The 23,786-nt window shown below is 53.1% G+C and overlaps 3 protein-coding genes across 8 annotated transcripts; 1 reads left to right on the top strand and 2 right to left on the bottom strand.

Moving 5' to 3' along the window:
• Positions 1 to 80: 80 nt before the first annotated feature.
• On the bottom strand, positions 81 to 7,993 carry FTSJ3 (FtsJ RNA 2'-O-methyltransferase 3). Of its 3 annotated transcripts, none has more exons than XM_003913273.4 (21): positions 7,372 to 7,993; positions 7,168 to 7,260; positions 6,889 to 6,994; positions 6,579 to 6,625; positions 6,377 to 6,456; positions 5,861 to 5,960; positions 5,569 to 5,763; positions 5,375 to 5,490; positions 5,153 to 5,257; positions 4,967 to 5,067; positions 4,661 to 4,741; positions 4,423 to 4,569; positions 4,150 to 4,285; positions 2,608 to 2,792; positions 2,342 to 2,465; positions 1,978 to 2,264; positions 1,659 to 1,744; positions 1,468 to 1,567; positions 873 to 1,056; positions 703 to 797; positions 81 to 619 (listed from the first exon to the last, which is right to left on the bottom strand). In XM_003913273.4, exons 2-21 carry the CDS (start codon positions 7,232 to 7,234, stop codon positions 427 to 429), a joined length of 2,535 nt encoding a protein of 844 aa, XP_003913322.1. In that variant the 5' UTR covers positions 7,235 to 7,260; positions 7,372 to 7,993; the 3' UTR covers positions 81 to 426. The 3 variants fall into 3 exon arrangements, with proteins under 3 accessions (XP_003913322.1, XP_021784095.1, XP_021784097.1); XM_021928403.2 differs by having other exon boundaries at positions 7,430 to 7,530; XM_021928405.2 differs by lacking the exons at positions 81 to 619; positions 703 to 797 and having other exon boundaries at positions 941 to 1,056; positions 1,428 to 1,567; positions 7,372 to 7,459.
• PSMC5 (proteasome 26S subunit, ATPase 5) lies at positions 7,485 to 12,387 on the top strand. 4 transcript variants are annotated; one of them, XM_021928407.2, is made up of 13 exons: positions 7,485 to 7,527; positions 7,740 to 7,836; positions 8,460 to 8,531; positions 9,839 to 9,908; positions 10,199 to 10,296; positions 10,484 to 10,540; positions 10,623 to 10,853; positions 11,185 to 11,311; positions 11,398 to 11,588; positions 11,688 to 11,786; positions 11,873 to 11,983; positions 12,091 to 12,177; positions 12,283 to 12,387. In XM_021928407.2, exons 2-13 carry the CDS (start codon positions 7,813 to 7,815, stop codon positions 12,334 to 12,336), a joined length of 1,221 nt encoding a protein of 406 aa, XP_021784099.1. In that variant the 5' UTR covers positions 7,485 to 7,527; positions 7,740 to 7,812; the 3' UTR covers positions 12,337 to 12,387. The 4 variants fall into 4 exon arrangements, with proteins under 4 accessions (XP_021784099.1, XP_021784100.1, XP_021784101.1 ...); XM_021928408.1 differs by lacking the exon at positions 7,485 to 7,527 and adding an exon at positions 8,151 to 8,244 and having other exon boundaries at positions 7,789 to 7,836; XM_021928409.1 differs by lacking the exon at positions 7,485 to 7,527 and adding an exon at positions 8,173 to 8,244 and having other exon boundaries at positions 7,789 to 7,836.
• Positions 12,388 to 12,447: 60 nt separating this feature from the next.
• SMARCD2 (SWI/SNF related, matrix associated, actin dependent regulator of chromatin, subfamily d, member 2) lies at positions 12,448 to 23,786 on the bottom strand. The gene is made up of 13 exons (XM_031657676.1): positions 22,930 to 23,786; positions 17,978 to 18,161; positions 17,531 to 17,574; positions 17,258 to 17,380; positions 15,778 to 15,933; positions 15,067 to 15,162; positions 14,836 to 14,937; positions 14,528 to 14,689; positions 14,273 to 14,370; positions 13,951 to 14,086; positions 13,662 to 13,784; positions 13,433 to 13,534; positions 12,448 to 13,355 (listed from the first exon to the last, which is right to left on the bottom strand). The coding sequence occupies exons 1-13, from the start codon at positions 23,143 to 23,145 to the stop codon at positions 13,302 to 13,304; spliced, it is 1,596 nt and encodes a 531-aa protein (XP_031513536.1). The 5' UTR covers positions 23,146 to 23,786; the 3' UTR covers positions 12,448 to 13,301.

Below are 23,786 nucleotides of genomic sequence, written 5' to 3' on the forward strand. Positions count from 1 at the left end.
CATCTTAGAATAGTGCCGCCCACAGTGTGCGTACTCAGATGTAGGGAAGTGCTTATTAAAACTGTCAGAAAAGACAACTCTTCCATTATCCTGGTTTTATTCAGGAATAGAATGGGGGAAGGCTTAAGGGGCCCACATGTCCAGGTGTAGACTACATCGAGTGTCGCTCCAACACTGAACTTCCCCTTAACAGTTTAAAAAAAGGGTCGTGGGTCTGTCAACACAGTTCAGCAGTGCTTTCATGGGAGACCTTCCTTCAGGCAAGCAGGAGGACATCGTCCTCTCTGCTGAAGACCACCACGGGAGTTCTAGGCACCCCGCCTCACTGTTCTTCAGACAGCTGTGATGTGAGCAGGGGCTGGGCTGAGCCACGCCACACCCTTCCTCCTAGTCCCCGTGCTCTCCTGGTGAGCCTGGCAGCTCTGCTTACTTCCGTTTGTGTTTTTTCTTTTGTTCCTTACGTTGCTGTGCTCTTTGGTCCTTCTTCATCCTTGAGTCCACCACCTTGAAATGACCTCTGACTCCAGCTGGCCGGCGCACTTTGCGGCCCACACCTTTTTTGGCTACAACATAGGTGACATGGTGTTTCTCCTTGCCAAACCCAGCCTTCTTGTAGAGACTACAGGGGGAAGAGAACAGGTTAGAGGCTTGCTTTCTGCTGCACTTTTAGCCCTGTGTACCTTTGTGGTGTCCTCCCATTACCTTCTCAGCTGTGCCACTTTCTCTCGTTCTGAGATGTCCACTGTGTTCACCACGGCTTCTGCCTTCTTCCTGGTCTGCTCCAGCCTCTTCAGCATCTGCAGAAGGAACCTGTCAGGTGACCTCTTCCCCATCCCCGACCCCCCCCAATCTCTGGAGGCCCCATCACTTACCCTCCTTTTCTTTCTAGCCTTAGCCTCAGCCACCTTCTTGATGGGACGGGCATTGATTTCCCGCCAGCGTTTCCGGTAATGCTCCACCTCCTTCTTACCAATAGGCAACTGTCGTATTCGGTGCTGCTTTTCCTCTTGCACAAACCACTCTGGAAGCTCCCCCTCATCCTCATTAAATGTGTACCTGAGTGGAAAGGAACATCTGTCCAATATCCAACATTCCAGGCTTTCTAAAGAAATTACTGGACCGGGCGCAGTGGCTCACGCCTCTAATCCCTGCACTTTGGGAGGCTGAGGCGGGCAGATCACCTGAGGTCAGGAGTTTGAGACCAGCCTGGCCAACATGGCGAAACCCTGTCTCTACTAAAAATACAAAAATTAGCTGGGCATGGTGGTGGGCGCCTGTAATCCCAACTACTCAGGAGGCTGAGGCAGGAGAATCACTTGAACCTGGAAGGCAGAGGCTGCAGTGAGTAAAGATTGCGCCGTTGCACTGCAGCCTGGGTGACAGAGCGAGACTCCATCTCAAAAAAAAGAAAAAACCCATTTACCCACCAGACCCTGGTCACTCTTGATGAGTTTCTGGCCCCTTTACCGGTTGAAGGAATTATCTATGAGATCTCTCTTGGCCTTTTTGGAAGAGGCAATAACAGCACCTAGAGCAAGGCCTTCAGGGTCCAGTATCCGATGTTTTGCTAGAGAGGGAAGGAGAAAGGTCAAAGCTCAATTCCCAATACTGACACGTCCAGTGGTTTTTTCTCATTCCACTGTATACAGAGCTCTCACCTGGGTCCTCGATAGGCACTATCTCAAACCCGTTATCATCTGACTTAGGCCCACGACTTTGCTTCTTACCACGGAGGAGTTCCCGGCTGTGAAGAGGGGAGGACTCAGTGATTCCACCACTCTGTACTAAGATCGCACTTCCACGGAATTTGCAAAAATCCTGCCACGCAGGCTGTACCCCAGTCCAGTTAAATCAGGATCGTCAGTACAGTATTTTTAACCCTCCCCATCTGCAGCCAAGATTGAGAACCCCCAATTTAGAGAAATGGTTCAAGCCACTGCTTCCTTTCCATCCCTTCTCTCAGCTGCAACCACTCACCTCTCTTCATCCTCACTGCTACTACTGCTATCACTGTCTGAGATGCCATCCTCTTCTTCCCCTTCAGGACCAGTGGCAGCTTCTGTCCCCAAAGAAGCCTCTGTTCCCTTAGGGGCTTCATCTCGACACAGGGGAGACATTATCTCAGTCTTCAAACAGGAAGGCAGTGTCTGTGGCAGCTGCTGTGGCTGCTGCTGCTGTCCCTTGCGCCGGCTCTCAAACAATAGCTGGGCCTGACTGATCTCAAGGGCCTCATCTGCATCATCCTCAATCCCAACAAAGCTGCCCTGTGATGGGAGAACATCAGCTGCCCTTCTCCCAAGGGAAGACTCATCTGGCAGTCTTGCCCCCTGCCTCTCCTTACCTTTGAGAACCACAAGTTGGCTTGTTCTTCCTGCAGTATTGCCTTTTCCTCCAGTGGTACCAGCAGTGGATTCTCCTCCTCCTCCTCCTCCTCTTTATCATCTTCTACTTCAGTAAATCGCACACTGTAGACCCAAAGGAAAGTAGGGGGCTCAGAGACCCAGAATGGCTGGTGCCCTTGCTCCCCTACTTAGGCTCTGGCAGTACCCACCCCAACGCTGCCTCAGAGTGGCAGCATTCCCTCTGGCGCGCACACGTGCCCCTTACCGCTTTTGGTCCCTTAGATCCTGATGTCCCCTGACTCCTGCCAGCTCCTCTGGATCCAGGTCACTATCTGCAGATGTGTCATCACCGTCGTCCTCAACATCTGACACATAGATGTCATCCCTCGGCAGATCGGACAGAAATGTGTCTGCTGCACTCATATCCCCTTGTGTTACTTCCTCTAATAACTGAAGTGTAACAGAAACAAAGGTGAACTATTTAAAAGGAAATATACTGTTTTTTTTTCTGTGTCTCTCACCTCAGTCTATGCTCAGCAACACTAGGAAGAACACTGGCAAATCCATTATCCTTTCACAGACGGGAAAGCTCAGATCCAGGGTAGTGAATGGCCTGTTTACAACATCCCGTTCTAGGCTATGTTACTGATCCATCCCACTGAGCTGTCTTGTCTCAGTGGTATCACAAATGGGTCTTATGGGAAGGTACCCTACAGCCCATATAGCACCAAATCTTAACATACTCTACAACACTGGTTTTCCTTTAAAAATTATCCTCAGATGGCATCTCAATCACCTCCTGAGAATACCATCTACGCAGTCTGTCTCCACTGAATAAAAGGGGCCCAGCCAACATACATCCAACAGAACTGTCCCACTTAAACCAATTGTCAGAACCTTTTATTTTCCTCATGCAGAGATACTAGGCTGGGTATGATGGCTCACACCTGTAATCCCAGCACTGTGGGAGGCTGAGGCAGGAGGATTGCTTGATGCCAGGAGTTTGAGGCTGCAGTGAGTCATGATGGCACCACTGCACTCCAGCCTGGGTGACAAAACAAGATCTTGTCTCAAAGGAAAAACCCCAACTACTATTTCTTGAGTGTTTATCACATATGAGGGATTACACCTATCTTTTTTTGTTCCTCACAAAAACTCTAGTAGGTAGGTTCTATTATTGTTTTACAGATGAGGAAACTGAGGCAGCAAGGATAAGTGGGAGGCAGCAAGCATAAGTGGTAGTCAGCTCAGTCACTTCACACAGCTCCAGGTAGTAGAGCTGGGAAGGAAACCTGAGCCTGTGTCTGCTCTAGGGCCACCATGCTCTCCTGCCTCCTGTACAACAAAGATGACTTGATTATGACACTTCCACATATAAACCACAGAAGTTCATTTTGTTTGTGACCCTGATTTTGTCAGGAAAAACATGTTCTTCAGTATTGAGTGGAAGCAGCCTAATGTGAGTGCTCACTTGGTCTCAATGAACTGAAGAATGCTGTTCCCCTCTAAGGGAGACCCTCTCTTCCTCTGTGCTTGTAACTCAAGTAACCTGGCAGCATCCATTATAAGTTCTTTTCTGATGTTCTAGTTCTTCAAGAATAATCTATCACAGTCATCTATCTACCTAACTTCATCCTTTTAGGTTTATGTTTCTTTGTGACTTTAGACTCACCAAGGCACCCTGTGGTGAAGACAGCAACCACAGCCTATCATTCAGCAACTTAAAAAGACATGCAACACCCCCAACCTCCAAACACCCAAACAGATTCTTATGTCTCCTAAGCCTGCACCCCCAATGCCACCTCACCTGGTGACCCCGGATGGTGCGCAAGGAGAACATGCCAGTCTCCCCCTCGTCTGCAATGGAAACCCCAGGCAGATCCATCTTCAGCTCCACACGCTCCCGCTGCTTTCTCTGCTCACGCAGCAGCTTCTTTTTCTTCCTGAGGGTGTGGATTCAGGGAGTAAAACTGGCCCAGCTCCAAAGAGTTTCTATCCATGCCTTGCATTTTCTTCTCCCATCTTCACACAGAGGATCCCTGCATTGGTGGACTCCAAGCTCCACCCCAGCTCCTCTCACCTCTTCAATTCCGCCACCTCCTGGGCCTTCATTTCTGCCAGGGTCTGGTTCAGTTGTTCCTCCTCCTCCTCCTCCTTAGAGGGCTGCTTTGTGATCCCAGCTGTTGAGTCCTCCTCATCACCTTCATCTTCCTCTCCAGAGCTGAGGCTGGCAAAACAGTCCCAGGAGTTGGGTTATTTTCCTGGACTCTTTCCCTGGACACCCCATCCACACCTGCCTGGCTGCGTTCCCTCCTCACCTGATGTCCAGTGCCTTTGCTTGTTCTTTCAGCTTCTTGGCCACATATCGCCGAAGTTTTGTTCTCCAGTTTAGTAGCAACCTGCCCCAGAGATACTATTACTGATCTTGCCATCTCCCTCTTTGTCCCCGCCCCCTTCTGTTTTAGGCTCACTATCCACCTTTTCAGGTTTCAGCTACATAAACCAAAAGGCTCAGGCCCCTACCCCAAACCTTTAGCACAGCAATATCCTCTTCCCAGAGATCTAACATCATGGCCTTTCCCGCCTCCAGAGCTCCTGGCCCCCATGCCCACCCTGCTGCATACCTGAGCTCCTTGCGCCCCAACACTCTGATGTCCTGACAGCACACCCGTATATCTTCAGTGGTAGCTGGATGCTGTGCCAACTCTTCATCATCTACCATGATCTGTTTGGGAGGAAGGAAAGGTGTCGGGAGATTCTCAGGCCATGTTTCCGGGGCTACCTCATGTCCCTCAAGGCTGGAGACTCACTTCGCTGGCCTTAGACAGGAAGTCGACAGGGTTGGCAGCTCGGAGGAAGTCAGTGACTGAGGTACGGTGATAAAGAGTGAGGTCGCCCTCAGCATAGCCTTCAGCCTTAGGGAGAAAAAGAGAGAAGGTTGGGCAGTCCCTTCTGGGTATCTGTAGGACCCACCAGGCCCAACCTCTCCAGAGTTCCAGGACCCAAGGGTGGCCCCATTCTCCAAAACACACCTTTGGCTTCTTCTTAGTCACCAATTCAGTAACAGTCTTAGCCTGAAGTTCAACCTCCTTGAAGGCAAATTTGGGGTCGAAAAATTTACTGTCAACCTTGTCAGGGGCCAGGAATCCTAAAAATGACAGGATATATTAAAAAGTGTGCTTTGGGAGTTGGGAGGCTGGATCAAGAGAAAGGAAATGATGCCCACCTTGGCAGACTACAAAGATCTCTGCAGATTCGTGGCGAGAGGCTTGGGGCTTGGTGGCCTGGACACGGCGGAACAGCTGCTGAAAGATCCATAGCAGAGGCTGATAGTCACGAGAACGGAAAACCTTTGTGATGAAGCAGCCACCCCGGGCCAAAAAGTCACAAGCCAAACGCAGAGCCATCAGTGTCAAATGGGCTGTAGGATAGAGACAATTAGTTGAGGCACTGCAGCCCAGGAGGGCATGCACCCAACTCCACCATCGCCTGATCTCCAAACACCACACTCCGTGTACCTTGTGAGTAGGCATCATGGACCCAGCTAGCCCCCACATTGGGGGCCCCATCATTGAGCACAACATCAACCTTCCAGGTCTTCAGCTCCTTCCTCAGGGCCTAAAAAGAAAAGGAACTATGGAAACACAAACACAGGAATGGCCCTGGTTCAACCATTTGTCCATCCCGTTATTTGTTGAGTGCCCATTATGGGCCAAATGCTCTACCAGGCACAGGAGATAACAATAGTAAACAAAAACAGTATGTCTCTACCTTCATGGAGCTTACAGTCTGACAGTGAGTTCACAGGAAAAAACTTCACTAAAGATCTCTGCCCTTCTCCCAATTCCAAACACCTTTATCCCTGACTCTAAATAAAGGTTGGAGTGGGCACTACGAATACCATGGGTCTTGTACAAATGTCAGGCAAGAATGTGCTCAAAGCATGGTAAATAGAAAAAAAATTGCCTTTAGAGGATTTCAGGGATGTGGATGTTTCCGTATAAAGGGGGAAGGAAGAGAGAGACTCCTATTACCTGCCTACAACGTTCTGTTGTGATGTCCTCCTGGAGAGTCACCACATTGGGGAGAGGCTTGATTGGAACCAGGTCCACTCCTGGAATAAATCAGGTCAGAGTATTCTAAAGTATTGCCTCAAGCAGGGAGGAGAGAAATACAGGACAAAGTACTTTATACACCGACCCCTTAAAATATCAAGGAGAGCTGTCCGTTACTCACCCACAATAAGGCTGGATACAGGCATAAACTTGGCAGCTACCTGCAGCCTATAAAAGGAATAGGAATTTAAAAACCTACAGCCATCCTTGTCCCCCTCTTGGCAACTGACCTCTCATCCCTGGTGTTACGTGCACTGGCCAGAACATATCATAGGCACGTATTCCAAGTCCTTTCCCTGCAGTCAAGAAAGGAAACGGCCTCCAAGGGGACCGGGATTCGGGATTCCTCTCCCGCAATGAAACTGGAAACCATCGCAGCTCAGAACACAGAAAGAGGCCACCAGGAGCAACCTGTGGCAAGTGTTACGAACCATCCCCCTGGCGCAGCACACAGGTCCAGCAAGGCTCGGGCTTTCTGCAGGAACTGAAAGCGGCGATTGAGCTGGATCAGCTTGAAAGCAGATCGGGAACGGTAACCTGGACAAAACAACCAAGTGCGCAGAGGGCTTCACCATCACCAGCAGGATTTCTCCAGCCTCGCAACCCACTACCCCTTCTGCAGGAGAGGTACACAATGGTCAGAAAGAGCAGGCGAACCGGGCAGAGATCGCTCGCTCGCTCGCACGCAGACTGAGCGAATCTGGACTCACCCGTCTCCTTCGCCAAGTGATAAAACTTGTCCCGTCGGCTCTTGCCAACTTTGCCCTTCTTGCCCATGGTGGAATGGGGGAGTATCGCTCAATCTGGGGAAAAAGTAGAAGTTGAGGACGTCTCTTTCCGGATCACCAGATTCCCCTTTCAGTTTCCCACTTCCCGCAGCAATTCCACTCCACTCCCCTCTCCGCACACTCTACCTAGACCCACGGCCGCTTTCTCCACACTCGGAACTGCACATGTATGCAGCAAACGTACTTCCGCTTCCGCTTGCGTCCCCTGCGTCCCTGGCGCGCGGTTTTCCGCCATTTTGAGTGTGGCCATAGATTGTTCTCGGTACTCTGTCCTCGGATTTTGTAAGTTGAAAGTTGAGACTAGGAAGGCATATTACAAGAACTACAAACAGAGTTTCAATGAGGCAACATTGAGGAGTTCTGCTCCTTCCTCTTCCCCCTCCAAAGCCCCTGAACTCTCGTAGCCGCCCCTCCCATCATGGTCCCCTTAGTTAGTGTGGTCTGGCCGCGCACCCCGCCCATTGACCCGGAACTCTTCTCTGCCTGGTCTTCAGGTCACAAGCCTCCGCTTCCGCGCCTGCGCGCAAAGGCGACTCGGATGCCGGCAGTCTCTGCTGAAGAGAGAAGATGGCGCTTGACGGGCCAGAGCAGGTATGGCGGCTGCAGTGGCGGCCCGGCAGGTTACGGGGCTGGGTGCGGAGCGAGCGTGATCTAAGTGGAGAGCGGGCCGGGGCAGGAGGGTCGGGTGGGTCGGAGGTGGCTGGAGTAGTCCAGGCTGGACGCTGCCTGCGACTGGATCTGCTGTGTCAGCGCCGCCCTCGGTGAGTCAGGGCAAGGCTGGGAGAGGAATACGCGGTAGAAGCGGAGTGAGTGAGGGGAGCGATGGGCGCGGGAACGGCCGGCCCACGGGTCGCAGGAGACGGGACGCCAGTCCTTCGGCTCCGTTCCGCTTGCTCCGTCGGCAGTAACGACACCTCGGGCTTGTAGAGCGCTTCACGCAGTGCAAAGCGCCCCCGTGTATATCATATCGCCTCTCGGTCCTCCTAAAAGTCGTACAAGGTAGGCGGCGTTCCCATTTTTTTATTTTAGTCGTGGGAAAATGGAGGGTTCCAAGGGAGGGAGGGATTAGAACCCAGATGCTGAGCCTCCGAAGTCCAAACTTTTTTTTACTACGCAAAGCTACCTGGTGTCAAACCTTATTCAAAGTGCCCTGCAAGTGGCTTTATCCCCTCGGATGTTTAACCTGTCGTTTAAGACTCACTCTGTGTCTTCAGATGGAACTGGAGGAGGGGAAGGCAGGCAGCGGACTCCGCCAATATTATCTGTCCAAGATTGAAGAACTCCAGGTGAGGACGGACTTCAGAGAGAGCTAGGAAGCGGGATGATGCGGGATGGAAACGGACTTCCACAACATCTAATTCCACTGGGAGTGCAGTGGAAGAAGTTGCTGCTTCTCCTTTCTTGTTTGTTTCTTAGCTAGTAGGGTGTGTGTATCAGAAGTAAGCAATCTCTTGTTCTCCTCCAGTCCCACCCCTTTGAGGGTCATAGTGTTCACAGTTTGTTAAACATTTTCAAGAGTCAAATCTTAACAGAAAAGGTACCTCTAGCCAAAGGTCAACCCTTTTGGAAGAAGCCCGAATGAAAAGGATTCTTATGAAAGGGAAACAAGCTCAGGAGATGAAATTTATCACCAAGAGGTTGGGTGAGGGTGAAGTGAGAATGTGAGGAAAGGCATCATTGAGGCATCTGGATAATGCTAATTCCATAGAGACTGAATGAAAGAAATTGGGCAACCTAGAACGCTAGCCTAAAGCGCTAAACCATAGAGAAAGGACCGTTTATGTTGTTAATGAAATGTTTATGTTTACCAGTAAGGCTTCCAGCAGTAAGGTGTGACTCTCAGTAGTAGGTAGGGCTTCCAGTAGTAAGCATTACCAACAACATAAACAGTAGGCTGTTAGTGTTAACAGTGTTATGTTACAGTAGGCTGTTAGTATTTTAACTTTGGACAAGTCCATGGATTTTCAATTTCGTCCTAATCCCCTGCGTTGTTCAAGTGTCATCTGTAATATAAATTGGATGGGGGAAAGCCACAAAGAACAATTCTGAATTCCAAGTGTATTTGCAGGTATTATGTTTAGTTAACCATTTTTGAATGCTTTTTCATGTGTTCTTATTCGTTCACTTCAGTAGTCCTGAAAAGGAGCAGGGCAGCTGATGCTATACCCATGTGCCATTTGGTAACAGATCTAGATTTTTTAAAATAGATTGCCTGAGCTTTACCTTGCTTTTGATTGACAGCAGCTGGGCTAGAACTCAGACTTCTCACCTAACACTCTTTCCACTAGGTGATGTTGCCTTCCTGTGAGAAATTTGGTGTTACATGAGCCAGCTGTAACTTTTCTCCATTAGATTCTGTTATTCCTAGACCAGAATTGGACAAGCAGCCTTCTTTGATGGCTGCCGTAAGCTCCAGAGGGACTCTTGGAGGACAGGGCAGGGTCATTAGAATCATACTGGAGAATCTGAAACAACACACAGGTGCCCTGTGCCCTTCCCTCAGCTCATTCTGACCTGTGAGGTCTTGGCCAAGATCCTACCTCCTCCTGTCTCCTGCCCTTGAGTAATGGAATTTGTCTCTTGTCTGCCACAGCTGATTGTGAATGATAAGAGCCAAAACCTCCGGAGGCTGCAGGCACAGAGGAATGAACTAAATGCTAAAGGTGAGTGGGGAAAGATGGGAAGCCGCATGTGGGCAGTTTGTCTGAGGTCTCTCCTAACCTCCCTGCACAGTGTCTTCACAGCAGTGCTTACTGTTTTCTCCCTGTCATCTAGTAGTTTCACATGCATCTCTTTTTCCCGAGCCCCATTGTAGCCTCCTTAAATACATGAATTTTTATCTTTGGTCTTCCTTTAATAACTTAAGAATGATGCTTAGCTCATGCATGTAGAATTGGGTCCTGGAGACTCCAGGGGAGTAGCTAGGTGACCACTGTGTCTGCTTGCCATCTAGTTCGCCTATTGCGGGAGGAGCTACAGCTGCTGCAGGAACAGGGCTCCTATGTGGGGGAAGTAGTCCGGGCCATGGATAAGAAGAAAGTGTTGGTCAAGGTAAAAGCAGCATGACCCCAGGGACCAACCAGCTCAGTCTGCACTGGATTCCCACCCCTTTGTGTGTAGCCTTGGGAGACAGGGTTCTGTGTTCTGTCAAGGTATTGTGGGATTCTCGAAGGTCTTCCTGGGTAGGGTTAGTGATTTGGTGGCTGTCAAGGAAGATCATGAGCTCTTCTTTCTTTAGGTACATCCTGAAGGCAAATTTGTTGTAGACGTGGACAAAAACATTGACATCAATGACGTGAGTGTAGCAGGTGAGGTGGTGGTGGGGTCAGCTCTTATTTCTTATTGTACCACTTCTGAAACTCACCCCCGTCACCCAGGTGACACCCAATTGCCGGGTGGCTCTAAGGAATGACAGCTACACTCTGCACAAGATCCTGCCCAACAAGGTAGACCCATTAGTGTCACTGATGATGGTAGAGAAAGTACCAGATTCGACTTATGAGATGATTGGTGGACTGGACAAACAGATCAAGGAGATCAAAGAAGTGATCGAGCTGCCTGTTAAGCATCCTGAGCTCTTCGAAGCACTGGGCATTGCTCAGCCCAAGGTGAGGAGCAGGGCTTCTCCAGGAGGGCCAAGTTGTACTTTACTACTCCTGCCCCAGCCAGCCCTACTGCAGGGGTCGGGGAGGCACCAGGATAGGCTGCATCCTTCTTGGGCTGGCCCTCCCCCTGAAGAGTGGCGGGGGAAGTGTTCTAGGGCAGTGAGGTGGGTTTTGGATATAAGCTCCAGAACAGCTCCTTGATGTTCTTTTTTTTTTTTTTTTTTTTGGTATCCCTAACATCTAGCAAGGGATCCAGCACTCAGCACTCGGTAAATGTTCACTGAATGAGATGGGGGTATAGCTTTCTGTCCTGAGTGCTGCTGTTCCCCTGTAGGGAGTGCTGCTGTATGGACCTCCAGGCACTGGGAAGACGCTGTTGGCCCGAGCTGTGGCTCATCATACGGACTGTACCTTTATTCGTGTCTCTGGCTCTGAATTGGTACAGAAATTCATAGGGGAAGGTAACCATGGCCAGTAACGTGAGAAGCAAGAGGTAGGGGGTTAGGGAGCTAATAAGCTCCCTAACACCAGCTCGGCCTCCACACAGGGGCAAGAATGGTGAGGGAGTTGTTTGTCATGGCACGGGAACATGCTCCATCTATCATCTTCATGGACGAAATCGACTCCATCGGCTCCTCGCGGCTGGAGGGGGGTTCTGGGGGGGACAGTGAAGTGCAGCGCACAATGCTGGAGTTGCTCAACCAGCTGGATGGCTTTGAGGCCACCAAGAACATCAAGGTAAGGTGGTAGCAGCCTTGGGATGGGCCCAGGGAAGGCCTGGGTGCCATGCAGGTTGAGGAAGAGCTTAGCTGATCCTCACCCGCTTTCTCTGCTCAGGTTATCATGGCTACTAATAGGATTGATATCCTGGACTCGGCGCTGCTTCGCCCAGGGCGTATTGACAGAAAAATTGAATTCCCACCCCCCAACGAGGAGGTTTGTGATGGGCACTGTGCAAAGTGGCTCTGGCAGTGGGGGTAGGGATGGGGTGTGGGGCTCAGGCCTTTCCTTGCCATCTCCAGGCCCGGCTGGACATTTTGAAGATTCATTCTCGGAAGATGAACCTGACCCGCGGGATCAACCTGAGAAAAATTGCTGAGCTCATGCCAGGAGCATCAGGGGCTGAAGTGAAGGTAATTGGAGTACCCACCAAAAACAGGGCAGAGGCAGGAAGCTCTAGGCTCAAGGGCCACAGATGAGGGGAACAGCAGTGGGGCCTCAACTTCCTTTTCCTGTTCAGGGCGTGTGCACAGAAGCCGGCATGTATGCCCTGCGAGAACGGCGAGTCCATGTCACTCAGGAGGACTTTGAGATGGCAGTAGCCAAGGTATAGGCCTCCATCTTTGTGCCTTTGCTGATGGTGGCTCTGGGGCAGTGGGCTAGGGCATGCTTGCGTTCGTAACTTAACATTCATTTTCTCCCCCACCCCTAGGTCATGCAGAAGGACAGTGAGAAAAACATGTCCATCAAGAAATTATGGAAGTGAGTGGACAGCCTTTGTGTGGATCCCTCCAATAAAGCTCTGTGGGCCAAGTCCTCTAGGACTCCAGTCTGTTAATGAGGGCTGTGCTGTTCAAGGATCAGGTCCAGACACCACCAATAGATGAAAGGATTTATTTGGATCCCAGTGCCAGAAGTGGCACTCGCCAAGCCCTAGGCCCACCCTCCTCACCAAGCTCCAAAGGGCGACACCAGTCCTCCCAGCCTCCCCATTCACCTTACCCTGGCCTCCACATGCGCCCACCCATACCTCAGGCCATGCTAGAGAACTGGAGTGTCCCCTCCCCGGCCCAAGCCGCTAGAGAGGCAGCCCTCTGGCATCCCAGGAGATGATGGCGGCCAGAGCCGCTTGCATAGATTGAGGAAAGAAACAAGGAGGCACCTAACAGGGCTCCCTGAAAACCCCCAACTTACCCCTGTACAAAAAAAGTGGCTCCCACATAGAAAACTTGCTCCCAAAATAGTGCAAATACCCAAAGGAAAGAATAAAACCAGCAGCAAGGCTGGGCTTGTAGGAATGGCAAAGAACTTTGGTTTAGAAAGGCTAGGAAGTCTGAGCTGCATCTCCTCTTCCTAGCCCAGCTCCCCACAGCCAGCTCTGACCCTCACCCAAGAGGGGAGTCTGTAAACATGCAAACCCAGCAGCCTTTGGTTCGGAAATGTCTGTTAAAATGTCAAAGCACAGCCTCCAGCAGTCCTACTTGGGCCTGCCTGCAGGGGGGGCACAGGAGGCTTCTGCTGAACCCAATTAAAGCCAATGCAAAAAGTATAAGGCTTTGGGGACCAAGCAACAAGGAATCCTATCACTACATGTATAAAACTAAAGCTGGGGAGTAGAGAGTGACAGCAGACACTCCTCACCCCAGCCTACGTGTCTGCGGCCCCAGCAAGGACCCAGAGGGTGGTCTCCCTCCAGGCTCCAGGGCTGGAAAGAAAGAGATCCCTGAGCAGTTAGGTCAGGCGAATTCCCAGCACCTGTTCCAGTTCCTGCCTTCGCTGCTGCACCTGGAGAAGGGAGAGACCAAGTAGCTCAGGCCTTTACTACTCAGGGCCAAAGGAGGGAAAACAAGGCAGAGCCTCACCTTGGCAAAGATGTGCCTGCCTACTGCTTCCTGGGCCCAGGGCTGGTGGTAGAAAGCAGCTCGTCTCTCCTCCTCAGGATTTCCAATCACATCAGTGATGATCTGCAAAGAGCCAGAAGGAAAGCCATAGCATAATCCCCAGCCCTGGGCCAACCCACCCTGGGAACTGCTGTGGGTAAAAATCACCCAGAGCTTTACAAAGGAATCCCCTCGGGAAAGAGGACTACACCTTGAGGTCTCGGCGCTGGGAACGGAGCCATTCCTGGATGAAGTCCTGGGGGTCGGTGCTAAAACTGAGCATGAAATCTCTCTGGGTCTTCAGCTGGTTGATGGACTCAATGGTCTCATGAATCTGGAGAGGGTCCATGTGTCAGACTCTGCCCCCAAAGCTTAAATGCAAATGACTGAGCCAGAGTTCCCATCCCATCCCCTAGGTGCTACATGTATGGAAATGCTGGACAGATCCAGCCCACTCCAATCCTGGGCCCCAGAGGAAGCTGTGGAGCCAGAGGGCCCACCTTGACATCAAGGGAAGCGATCTCCTGCTGATTGGTGGTAGAGGCCAGAAAATTGCTCATCTGGGCCTTCAGTGGGTCGTCCACCTCCACATCAATGTCATAACAGGCTGTCTTCTTCTGGTCGTTAGGGTCCACACTGCAGGCAGCACATGGGGAGGGAAGGCACATAGCTGTCTTCATCCTGCCCACCTGGGCCAAAGCTAGGGCCCATTCTCTGCACATACTCAGGGAGCAAGAAACCTGATGCTCTCTTTGGCTTCAGTTCAAGCCAAGGGTGAATCTGCTGTTAAAAGAGCCTTCCTGTCCCCCTCCTTGCATTTACCTAATGACATGGTTGATGACAATGGGGTCCGGATGCTGCAGCAACCCCGCCAGCTTCATGGGAATCTCGGAGAAACGGAGTCGGCCACAACTGAAGATCTGGAGGAAATACCAAAGGCTCAGCGTTGCCTTGTGGGCACAGGGGAGTGGACCATTCCAGGACCAGTGAGGGCAGCAGTCTGGAGGCTGTGGCCAAGAAGTAGCCCAGCAGGCAAGGCAAGGGCTGAGAGAACAGGGGGACTGGCATCTGGCTAACCTGGCGGAAATAACGGTTGCAGTTGATGTATTCCCGTTCGTGCCCATCCTGCAGCTGGTTGTGCTTGATGTAAAGCCACAGGGCCTGCATGATGGCGGCCCTCGTCTGTGTGTGCACTCCCAGCAGCCTTGCCAATCGGGGGTCCAATTTGTACTGAGGAGGCTGGAGTTGGATGGAGGGGAGTCAGGATGGGTTCTTGCAGTAAAACAAAGCGGGAAAATAGGGCAGGGACAGGAAGGTTTATAGGAACCAACTCCCCTCCTGAGGGGTCCTTGTGGCCCCAGAAATGACCCCAGGGCCTCTGTCACCTGATGATCCAGCATGAGCAGGAGGGTGCACTTGACGTTGAGGTCTCCAGGCCGTTTTACCTGGAAGCCATCTGTCTCCTGGGTGGTGGGCATCCGGTGCCACTGGCAGGGAGGGGAACATGGCTTATCACCAAGGGGGTGGGCATGAACACAGGGCCTCCCAAGGGCCCTGAGGCCATTTCCCTGCCAAACCTGCATGTCAGCCTGCCTCTGCCCCAGGCCCACTCTCACCTCCACCAGGTGATTGTCAGGCCCATACAGCTCCTTGTCCAGCTCAATGACGAGGCTCTTAAAGAATGAAGAAAACTTCCTCTTCTGTTTGCTAGGCTGGAAATGGAAAGGGGTGTGAGATGGTGCTGCTGAGCTCTCAAATCTCAAGCTATGCTAAATCCCAAGAACAAGAAGCCCCATTTCAGCCCTGGAGCTCAGGGTACTGAAGATTCCTGGGGCCCTGAAGAATGGAAGCAGGACTCTGGGCAGACTGGAGGCAGGGAAATGGCGCCCTCTTGCAGCCCACGAGGGACTTCCTGGAGACCCTCGACTGCCATCTGCAGGAACATTGTAATAACCACGCAAATCAACCTCCAATGGGCTTGGAGCAGTGCCCCCTCTCTATGGCAGGACTTCTCTGGGAGCGCCCAAGTGTCTGGCCCAGTCTTTTTTTTTTTTTTTGAGACGCAATCTCACTGTGTCACCCAGGCTAAAGTGCAGTGGTGTGATCATAATTCACTGAAGCTCGACCTCCTGGGCTCAAACCATCCTCCTGCGTCAGCCTTACCAGTAGCTGGGACTATAGACGCATGCACCACACCCAGCTAATTTTTAAATTTTTTGTAGAGACGAGGTCTGGCTCTGCTGCTCAGGCTAGTCTCAAACTCTTTGGTCCCAGTCTTAAACCCACACTGGCCTCCTTCCCTCCAGATACCTCCCTCCCCAACTCACATCATCCAGCAGTTTTCCTTCCACTCGGAGTTCCCAGGAAGCCACCTTGTCCCCTGCTGGGGTTCCCCCAGGGGTCCCTGCAGTTCCTGCACTATCGCCTTCCGCCTTGCTGGGACTGAACGTATTGGAAATGTAGATCCGAAGCTTTCGCTTTTGCTAAAGAGAGAAAGACAATCAACTGGAAGTGGACCAAGACGTTGGGACACTGCTACGCCATCTTCTGATATGAACATTCAACAATCAATACTGAGCACCATGGGCCAGTCAGGCACTGGGAATCAGAAGTAAGTAGTAAGTCCCAGTCCCAGCCTTTTTTTTTTTTAGGACATGGTCTCACTCTGTCACCCAGGCTGGAGTGCAGTGGCGTGATCTCAGCTCACTTGCAACCTCTGACTCCTGGGTTCAAGCAATTCTCTTGTCTCAGCCTCCTGAGTAGCTGGGACTACAGGTGCATGCCACCATGCCCAGCTAATTTTTTTGTGTTTTTAGTAAAGATGGTGTTTCAACATGTTGGCAAGGCAAGGCTGGTCTCGAACTCCTGACCTCAGGTGATCTACCCACTTCGGCCCCCTAAAGTGCTGAGATTACAGGCGTGAGCCGCCATACCCGGCTGGAACTCACCATTTTATGGGGAAAGAGATGCATCACCAACAACGCCAGCACAGTGGAACTGGTGCAATGGCAAAGCGGAGGCCTCTGGCTCACATCTTACATGATACCCAAACACCCATCACGGCCCCAAAATATCCTAGTCTCCTGGAAAGCCTTCCCCACTCAGGACGGTTCTAGATTATTATTAAGGAAAATTTCTCGGCTGGGTGCAGTGGCTCTGTCATCTTAGCACTTTGGGAGGCCGAGGCAGTCAGGAGTTCGAGACCAGCCTGGGCACCATGGTGATACTAAAAATACAAAAATTAGCCAGGCATGGTGATGGGCATCTGTAATGCTAGTTACTCGGGAGGCTGAGGCAAGGAGAATTGCTCGAACCTGGGATGTGAAGGTTGCAGTGAGCCGAGATTGCACCACTGCACTCCAGCCTGAGTGAAAGAGCGAGACTCCATCTCAAAAAAAAAAAAAGAAAAAAGAAAATATTCTCTATGGATGGGGAAGAGGAAGGAGAAAGGAACTACCTTTATCCTCTAGTGGTTTTCAAACTTTTGACCACGACCCATAATATTTACATTTTTCAGTTATGACCCAAGGTCTGCATATCTATTTATCGGAAACAAAAATATCATGAAAGAATACCTTAACTACTATGGTAAGTACTACTGTGAAGTATTTTTAGATTTTCTACTGTCATATATTAATTTAAAACATACTGGCCCTAACACATTCAACTGAGTTCGTACTCTACTAGTGGGCTGCATCCTGCATGTGAAAAACCCAGCTCTAGCCCAACTTGCTTGGCCCCTGGAAAACAAGGGGGTGGAGGGCAAGGAAACCTGGGAAGGCTAGAGGTGGTCAAGGTCACACATACTGTCAGAGGCTTTTTAATGGCCTCCTGGATCTCCATCCGCTTGCGAGCAATGGTCTGGTCCAGCTTCCGCTCAAAAGCCAAGAGATCCATGTATGCCTGAGACTCTGGGACAAGCTCCCGGATCTGGAGGAAGGTAGCAGAAGCTCATCAGCTTGCTTCAGCCAAAGCCTGGCTCTTTCCTCCCTTCCTCCTGCAGCCCAGGGTTGAGGGAGACGGATGCCCACCCCGAGGTGGCCACTGGGCAGGCCTCCCAGGCGTCCTCTTAACACTTACTCGCTGAGGTAGAACTTTATCTGCCATCTTCCTCCTCTTTAACCTGGGGAGTTCAGAAACCCACTTAAGAGATCAATGGTCCAAAAAAAGGACACTCACCCCCGCAACGCCCCTCCAGTCTCCAGGACCCTCTCCCCCAGGAGAGCCTGGAATCTTCCTCAGACACCAAAGCTCTTTAGAAGGAGGCCGGGCGCGGTGGCTCAAGCCTGTAATCCCAGCACTTTGGGAGGCCGAGACGGGCGGATCACGAGGTCAGGAGATCGAGACCATCCTGGCTAACATGGTGAAACCCCGTCTCTATTAAGAAATACAAAAAACTAGCCGGGCGAGGTGGCGGGCGTCTGTAGTCCCAGCTACTCAGGAGGCTGAGGCCGGAGAATGGCGTGAACCCGGGAGAGCGGAGCTTAGGCAGTGAGCTGAGAATAAGCCGGCCACTGCACTTACCAGCCCGGCGCTGGGCAGGCATGGGAGGCTGCGCCTGGGGCACAAGCAGGCGTTTTCGGAATGGATCCATCATGGTGGGTGGCATGCCAGGTCGAAGCGGAGCTGCTGCACCAAATGGGGAGCCAGCAGGGGGTCCCACCTGCAAGCCGGCCATGGGCATCCGGTTCCCTGGTGACATGCCAGGTCGCTGGGGGAAGTGAGCCAACGGGGGTGCATAGGTCAGGGGCAGGGCCCTCCGGGGCCCATAGCCTATGCCCTCCATCCCTCTCGTCAGCCAGGTTGGGCCTGAGCAGCACGCCAGAGCGCTGCTGGAGCCCCAGGAACAAAGGGCAGCGGGCGCCTGAGCGAAGAGTGTAAACCATACCTGCCCCGCCCCCCGCAACCGCCCTGGCAGCCATGCCAGCGAATGAGGTCTGCCAGAGCCTGGGCTGGGAGGAGGGTCCTGCCTGCAGAGGGAAGGGCCTGCAGGAGCCCCAGCCAGTCCCTATTCTCTCAGACAGTCCCGCCAAGCCTTGCCCTCCTCTTTCCCCCATCATGAGGGAGAAGCATGGCTGAGAGGCATGGGGGCAGTGTCACTGCCAGGCAGAGGGGTATACTATATCATGAGCAGGCCAATGGTGCAGAGCCCCAATCCCCATCCTCTGTGGCCGAGGGAGAAAGGGGTCTGGTAGGCAGCAGCACCCCAGGTGAGCAGGGCTACAACAGGATGATTTGAAACGCGTACCAGCTGGTGAGGGTGGCCTCGGACAGGGTACCGGGACCCTGTACCCTGTAGTCTGGTACCATATAGCCCCTACCCACAGCCCAGAACTGGACCCTCCTCTCGCCTCCTTACTGCCCAACTACTGCCCCTATGCCAAAAGACCCCAGAAGGGAAGCCATGGCTCCTGGGTGGCCTGTGGGAAAGACAGCAGCTGGCACCTGGACTCTGCCCGTGGTCCAGGCACCACCTGGCAGCCAGGACTGGCTCTGGCTCCGTGTAGCCCTGGCAATCCCAAGCTGAAGAAGGAGGCAAAGATTATCCTGGGTGGCAAGGATCAGAGGCCTAGGCTGAGCAGCAGGAAAGTGGAAGATAGAAATAGCTTCTTTAGATGCCTGCAGAAGGATTTCCCACTTGAAGCCTTGCTCCCCAACATTTCTGTGGAGCCCATCTGGGAGTCACCTCCACCCCCACCCCCCTCCCCATGGCTGCTGCCTGCAAGGCCTGTTTGGCAGCTCTGCCTCGCACACACTGTCCCTGGCAGCTTCACAGGGCTGGCCCCAGGGCCCAGATTATGCAACGAGCACAACCAGCCAACCAAGCCCGGCAGGGTGGAGACTTGTACCAAATCAAAGGACCCTCCCCCACTCCAGCATCATGGAGATGAGATTCTTCCCCAACCTCTTCATCCTGCACTAAACCCATGTTCCCAAAACAGAGGGTCAGATTCTTGACCAGATGCAGAGATGGAAAGAAACATGACCCACAGACGTGAGGATGGGGAGAGGAGGAGCAGGGTGGGAGGGAGGTGTTTGGGAGAATAAAAACCTCAAAGTGGGGGGCTCTGGGGCTTTGGGAGTCCTGCCAAAGTCTCTCTCCATCAGGAAGAGATTAATCAGAGCTGTTGAAAGGCAAAAGACAACCTCTTTCTCTGCCTTAAGGATTGTTCTTTCTCTGGCCTGAGATTATAGAAAAAAACTGAGTGTGACTACAGCTGTAAGCCCGGGCCCAGACATCCCAGACTTTAGTTTTTCCTAGTGCCTGAGACAAAGGGAAGAACTGAAGCACTGGGTCCTGCAGAGTGTGAGCGAGGGCCCTATGGTCCCCAGGAAGCTTCCCGCTGCAGCGTTCACAGAACCTGCAGCACCACCCATCCCTCCTGGGCAGGTGCTCTGGTAACAGGAAGTCCTAAGATAAGGCCGCACAGGCAGGGCCTGGAATAGGCTCCACCTAGACATCTGCTCCAGGCTTCCCGGGCCCAGAGCCCCCAGCTCACTCAGGACCCCAGGGGAAGGCTGCTAACAGTTCAAATTCTAGCTGAGCTTTGCTAAGCTCCATACCTGGGCTTATAGGTGCTAGCAACTCCTCCCCCTTCAAAAAACAAAAAACAAAAACAACTCAGGAGTTAGGAAAAACAAACAAAAAACAGTCCAGAACTCTGAGCCTCCCTAACTCCCTGCTTGCAACAGGATCAGGTAGGCCTGGATCAATCCCCTGAACCCCAGATGAGGAATCCAGGGCTCCAGTGAGCATGCTTTGCCCTGCCCCAAATGTGGCCCTGATGCTCTGGAACCTGGGCCTAAGCGCCTCAGTTGGGGAACATACCACCACTCTCCCATGAGTAAAAAGGATTTTGAGGCAGGGCGCGGTGGCTCACACCTATAATCCCAGCACTTTGGGAGGCCGAGGCAGGTGGATCACAAGCTCAGGAGTTCAAGACCATCCTGGCTAAGATGGTGAAACCCCGTGTCTACTGAAAACACAAAAAAAATTAGCCGGGCATGGTGGCGGGCACCTGTAATCCCAGCTACTCAGGAGGCTGAGGCAGAGAATTGCTTGAACCTGGGAGGCGGAGGTTGCAGTGAGCTGATATCATGCCACTGCACTCCAGCCTGGGCGACAGAGTGTGACTCCGTCTCAAAAAAAAAAAAAAAAAAAAGATTTTGAACTTTTTGAACTCTCTGGAGTGAACCCAGAAATCTGAGGTTTTTGTTATTTTGTTGCCCAGGCTGGAGTGCAGTGGCAGGATCATAGCTCAATGCAGCCTTGAACTCCTGGACTCAGGCAATCCTCCTGCCACAGCATCCCGACTAGCTGGGACCATAGGCGCACACCACCAAGTTTGGCTAAATTTTTTTGGTTTTTTTTTTTTGAGAAATGATGGTCTCACTATGTTGCCTAGGCTGGTCTTGAACTCCTGATCTCAAGTAATCCTTCTGTCTGGGCCTCCCAAAGTGCTAGGATTATAGGTGTGAGCCACCACATCCTGCCCTGGAGGGTTTTTTGTTGTTGTTGTTTTTGTTTTAGGTTCCTCTGTTAACTGTGATCCACAGCCAGAACCACCCTCTGGAGGAAGGGAGGTCATCACTTCCCTTCTTTCAACTATTTGTTCAGCTTGGGCCTCAAATTCTCGCTTTTCCAGCACATCTCATGAGCCCTAACAGACAGGAACCCCTCTATTTCCCAGATCTCAAGTCCCTTCTCCTGGAAGTCATACAACTGGACTTGGAAAGAGAGCAAGTAGGATCCTCTTCAAACTCAGCCAAAGTTAGCTGGCTGGGTTCTCTGTACCATCTACCTCTCCTGCCAGGAGGAGGAAAGCTAGTGGGATGGGAAACCAGACTCAGGGCCATCTCCTACTTCCCCACAGCTAGCAGCCCAGGCCTAACCAGCCAGCCAGCTTGGCCTTGCCACAAGCCCAAGGCCACCCCCCACCAAACATGTGGAATCCATTCTCTTAGGGGCTGTCTCAAGGGCACATTTCCTATGACTTTTTGCATGCCAAGGAAACTGGAGCGGCTTGTCTGTTCCAGGTCCTTCCAAGGCCAAAGGCCCACAGATGGTGCCCAGGCCAGGTCTCAGTGGGCAGGCCCAAGGGCTACAATGACTGATGCAGGGAGCCCTCAGCAACACCCTGGGCCCATGAATCCCCAAGGGGGAGAGTAGGGTGGGAAAGATGAGCCCCAGCTGGAGTCCCTGGGACCAGGTCTGTCTCTGCCCATATCCAGACTCTGTTTTCTCTTGAGAAAGGAGGAAGAATGAGGAGTAAGAAGGAAAAAAAATCCAGTCACTGTCCCTAGTTAAGCCATCTCCTTAGATGTGAGGCCCAGTGGGGCAGGTAGGCTGTGTATACTCCACGAGGATCCCTAAGGACCTCCGCCTGGAGACATGAGTCGAAAACAGAGGAAGCCCACAGCAGACCCTGGGAGAAGCCAGTGTCAAATGCTGGGGCATATGGCTTCGGATGTGGCGGAGTTAGAACCTGAAGGCCAAATAAAAATGCAGAGAGGATGAGAAGGCAGATGGGCACAGTTTCCAAGCCTGCTGGTGCAACCTGAACAGCAGACTAGGGGACCAGCAGGGTCAGGCTGAGGTTCTCACACACTGAGCAGAAGTCGCTGCCTTCCAAGGGCTTTTGAAGCTGAAACCCGAGCAGCTCTCAAAACCCCAAAGGGGTCAGGACAGCACTCTTTGAAGCAACTCTCGCAGACTCCTCGGAACCCAGACCAGCAGGGTTCCACTCTGCACGTCCAGACTAATCAACTACCCGACACGATGACAGGAGGCAGAAAGCCCAGAAGAGAGCCGGCCTGTGACTAGGCTGGGCCTCCCCTCAAGCCTGGCCACCACCGTCTCTGGTCTAAGCTGGAGTCCTCCCCAGCGAAGGCGCCTGGCCCTGCCTCTGGAGTAAAGTCCGCCCGTGCACAAGCTGGAATGAATCCCCTGGCCCTAGCCTCAGCGTCCCGTGCCCGTGGGAAGCCAGGCTCCTTCGTCCTCATTAGCAGCCGGGAGCCATCTCAGACACGCTAGAGCTCGGCCAGTTCCCAACCAGAAAAAACAGGGCAGACTTGGAGTGGGACCAAGGCCGATGCAGGGTAACCCCGGTTTCTCAGCGAGGGCCCTTTCCCAAACTTTCTCATCACTTTCTAGCCCTCCTACCCTAGACTTCTCAACCCACCCGCCCACAATTCACTGGTTCCCCAAACTCCTCCATCTCCCAGTCACTCGGAATCTCTGTGCCGCGGAAGCCCCCAGGCCTCCCAGCTGGTTCCAGCCCTCCGCTGCAGGACTCGCTCCCCCTTCCCCACTCCTCCACCGCCACCCGCCGCAGCCCGAGGGTCCTGGCCCGCCCTCCACCGTCTCCCGGAGTTCCTCATGCATTCCCCAAGGCCCTCACTCGAGGCCCCCTCAGCCCCCGGCCCGGGCGCCCTCGCGGCGCCGCACGCCCCCGTCCGCTCGCGTCCTCCCTACTCACCTGGTACTGCGCCGCGGGGCCCGCGGGGCCCATGGGGCGGAAGGCGGCGGCCCCGGGGCCCCCCACGCCTCCAGCCGGACCCGGTCCCCGGAGCGCCGGTCCGGGCAGCATGCCGGGTCCGGCGGGGGGAGGAGGCGCTCCCAGGGCCGCGGCCACGGCGCCGCCGCCAGGGCTTAGCGGGGGCAGCGGGAACCCGCCCGCGCCTCGGCCCGACATCACTCCGTCCCGTCCCGCGGTACCGCGATCCGGACTCCGGGCTACGCGTCGAGTCCACTCCGCGCTCTGTACTCCGCGATCCGGGACTTGGCGATCTTAATTCCGGGTTCCGGGATTTGTCGATCCGGGCTCCGGGATTTCCTAATCCAAGTTCGCGAGTTCCTCACAGACCCGGTTCGGGACAGATTCCGCTCCTGCGCGGGAGATTCCGGATCCAGGATCTGCTGCGGGCCCGCCTGCCGCCTCCGGCCTCCGGAGGTTTGGCCGCCCGAGTCGAGTTACCCAGAGGCGGCTACGAACTCCCTGCCCCGCCCAACCCAGCCCAGCACTAGGCCCCGCCTCTACCTGGTGCCCAATGCTCGAGTCCCTCCTTGAATCCCGCCCCTCGCGAGACCCGCCCCCAGCAGGCACCGCCCCTAACCGCCGACCTCAGAGTCCCACCCCCCACCTTTGGCCCCGCCCTTCATCGGAGGGGCGGGAGCGGAAGCTGCGCGCGGAAGCGCCGAGTGAGGCGCGGGGTCAGAGGTCTAAGGTCACGTTGAGGCTTCACAGGGAATGAGCAGTTGCTACTACTCTTTCCCGGTGTAGCAGCCTCACCGAAAATAGTTTTGTCAAGTCTCCTTTCTGCATCTTCCACATTA

Source organism: Papio anubis, chromosome 17, assembly GCF_008728515.1.
Source record: "Papio anubis isolate 15944 chromosome 17, Panubis1.0, whole genome shotgun sequence".
Lineage (NCBI taxonomy): Eukaryota > Metazoa > Chordata > Mammalia > Primates > Cercopithecidae > Papio > Papio anubis.

Bases quoted from the DNA above. Each gene is read 5' to 3' on its own strand.
- PSMC5 (XM_021928406.2), top strand. From the start codon at position 8,322: ATGCTGAGCCTCCGAAGTCCAAACTTTTTTTTACTACGCAAAGCTACC. The intron at 10,541-10,622 runs GTGAGTGTAGCA...CCCGTCACCCAG, and splicing joins AAAACATTGACATCAATGAC to GTGACACCCAATTGCCGGGT. The intron at 11,984-12,090 runs GTAATTGGAGTA...TTTCCTGTTCAG, and splicing joins CATCAGGGGCTGAAGTGAAG to GGCGTGTGCACAGAAGCCGG.
- FTSJ3 (XM_003913273.4), bottom strand. From the start codon at position 7,234: ATGGGCAAGAAGGGCAAAGTTGGCAAGAGCCGACGGGACAAGTTTTAT. The intron at 5,258-5,374 runs GTGTGTTTTGGA...TTTCTCCCTAAG, and splicing joins TGACTAAGAAGAAGCCAAAG to GCTGAAGGCTATGCTGAGGG. The intron at 2,466-2,607 runs GTAAGGGGCACG...TTGGGTCTACAG, and splicing joins GATCTAAGGGACCAAAAGCG to TGTGCGATTTACTGAAGTAG.
- SMARCD2 (XM_031657676.1), bottom strand. From the start codon at position 23,145: ATGTCGGGCCGAGGCGCGGGCGGGTTCCCGCTGCCCCCGCTAAGCCCT. The intron at 15,163-15,777 runs GTGAGTTGGGGA...TTCCATTTCCAG, and splicing joins AAGGAAAACTGCTGGATGAT to CCTAGCAAACAGAAGAGGAA. The intron at 13,785-13,950 runs GTGGGCCCTCTG...GACCCTCTCCAG, and splicing joins TCGCTTCCCTTGATGTCAAG to ATTCATGAGACCATTGAGTC.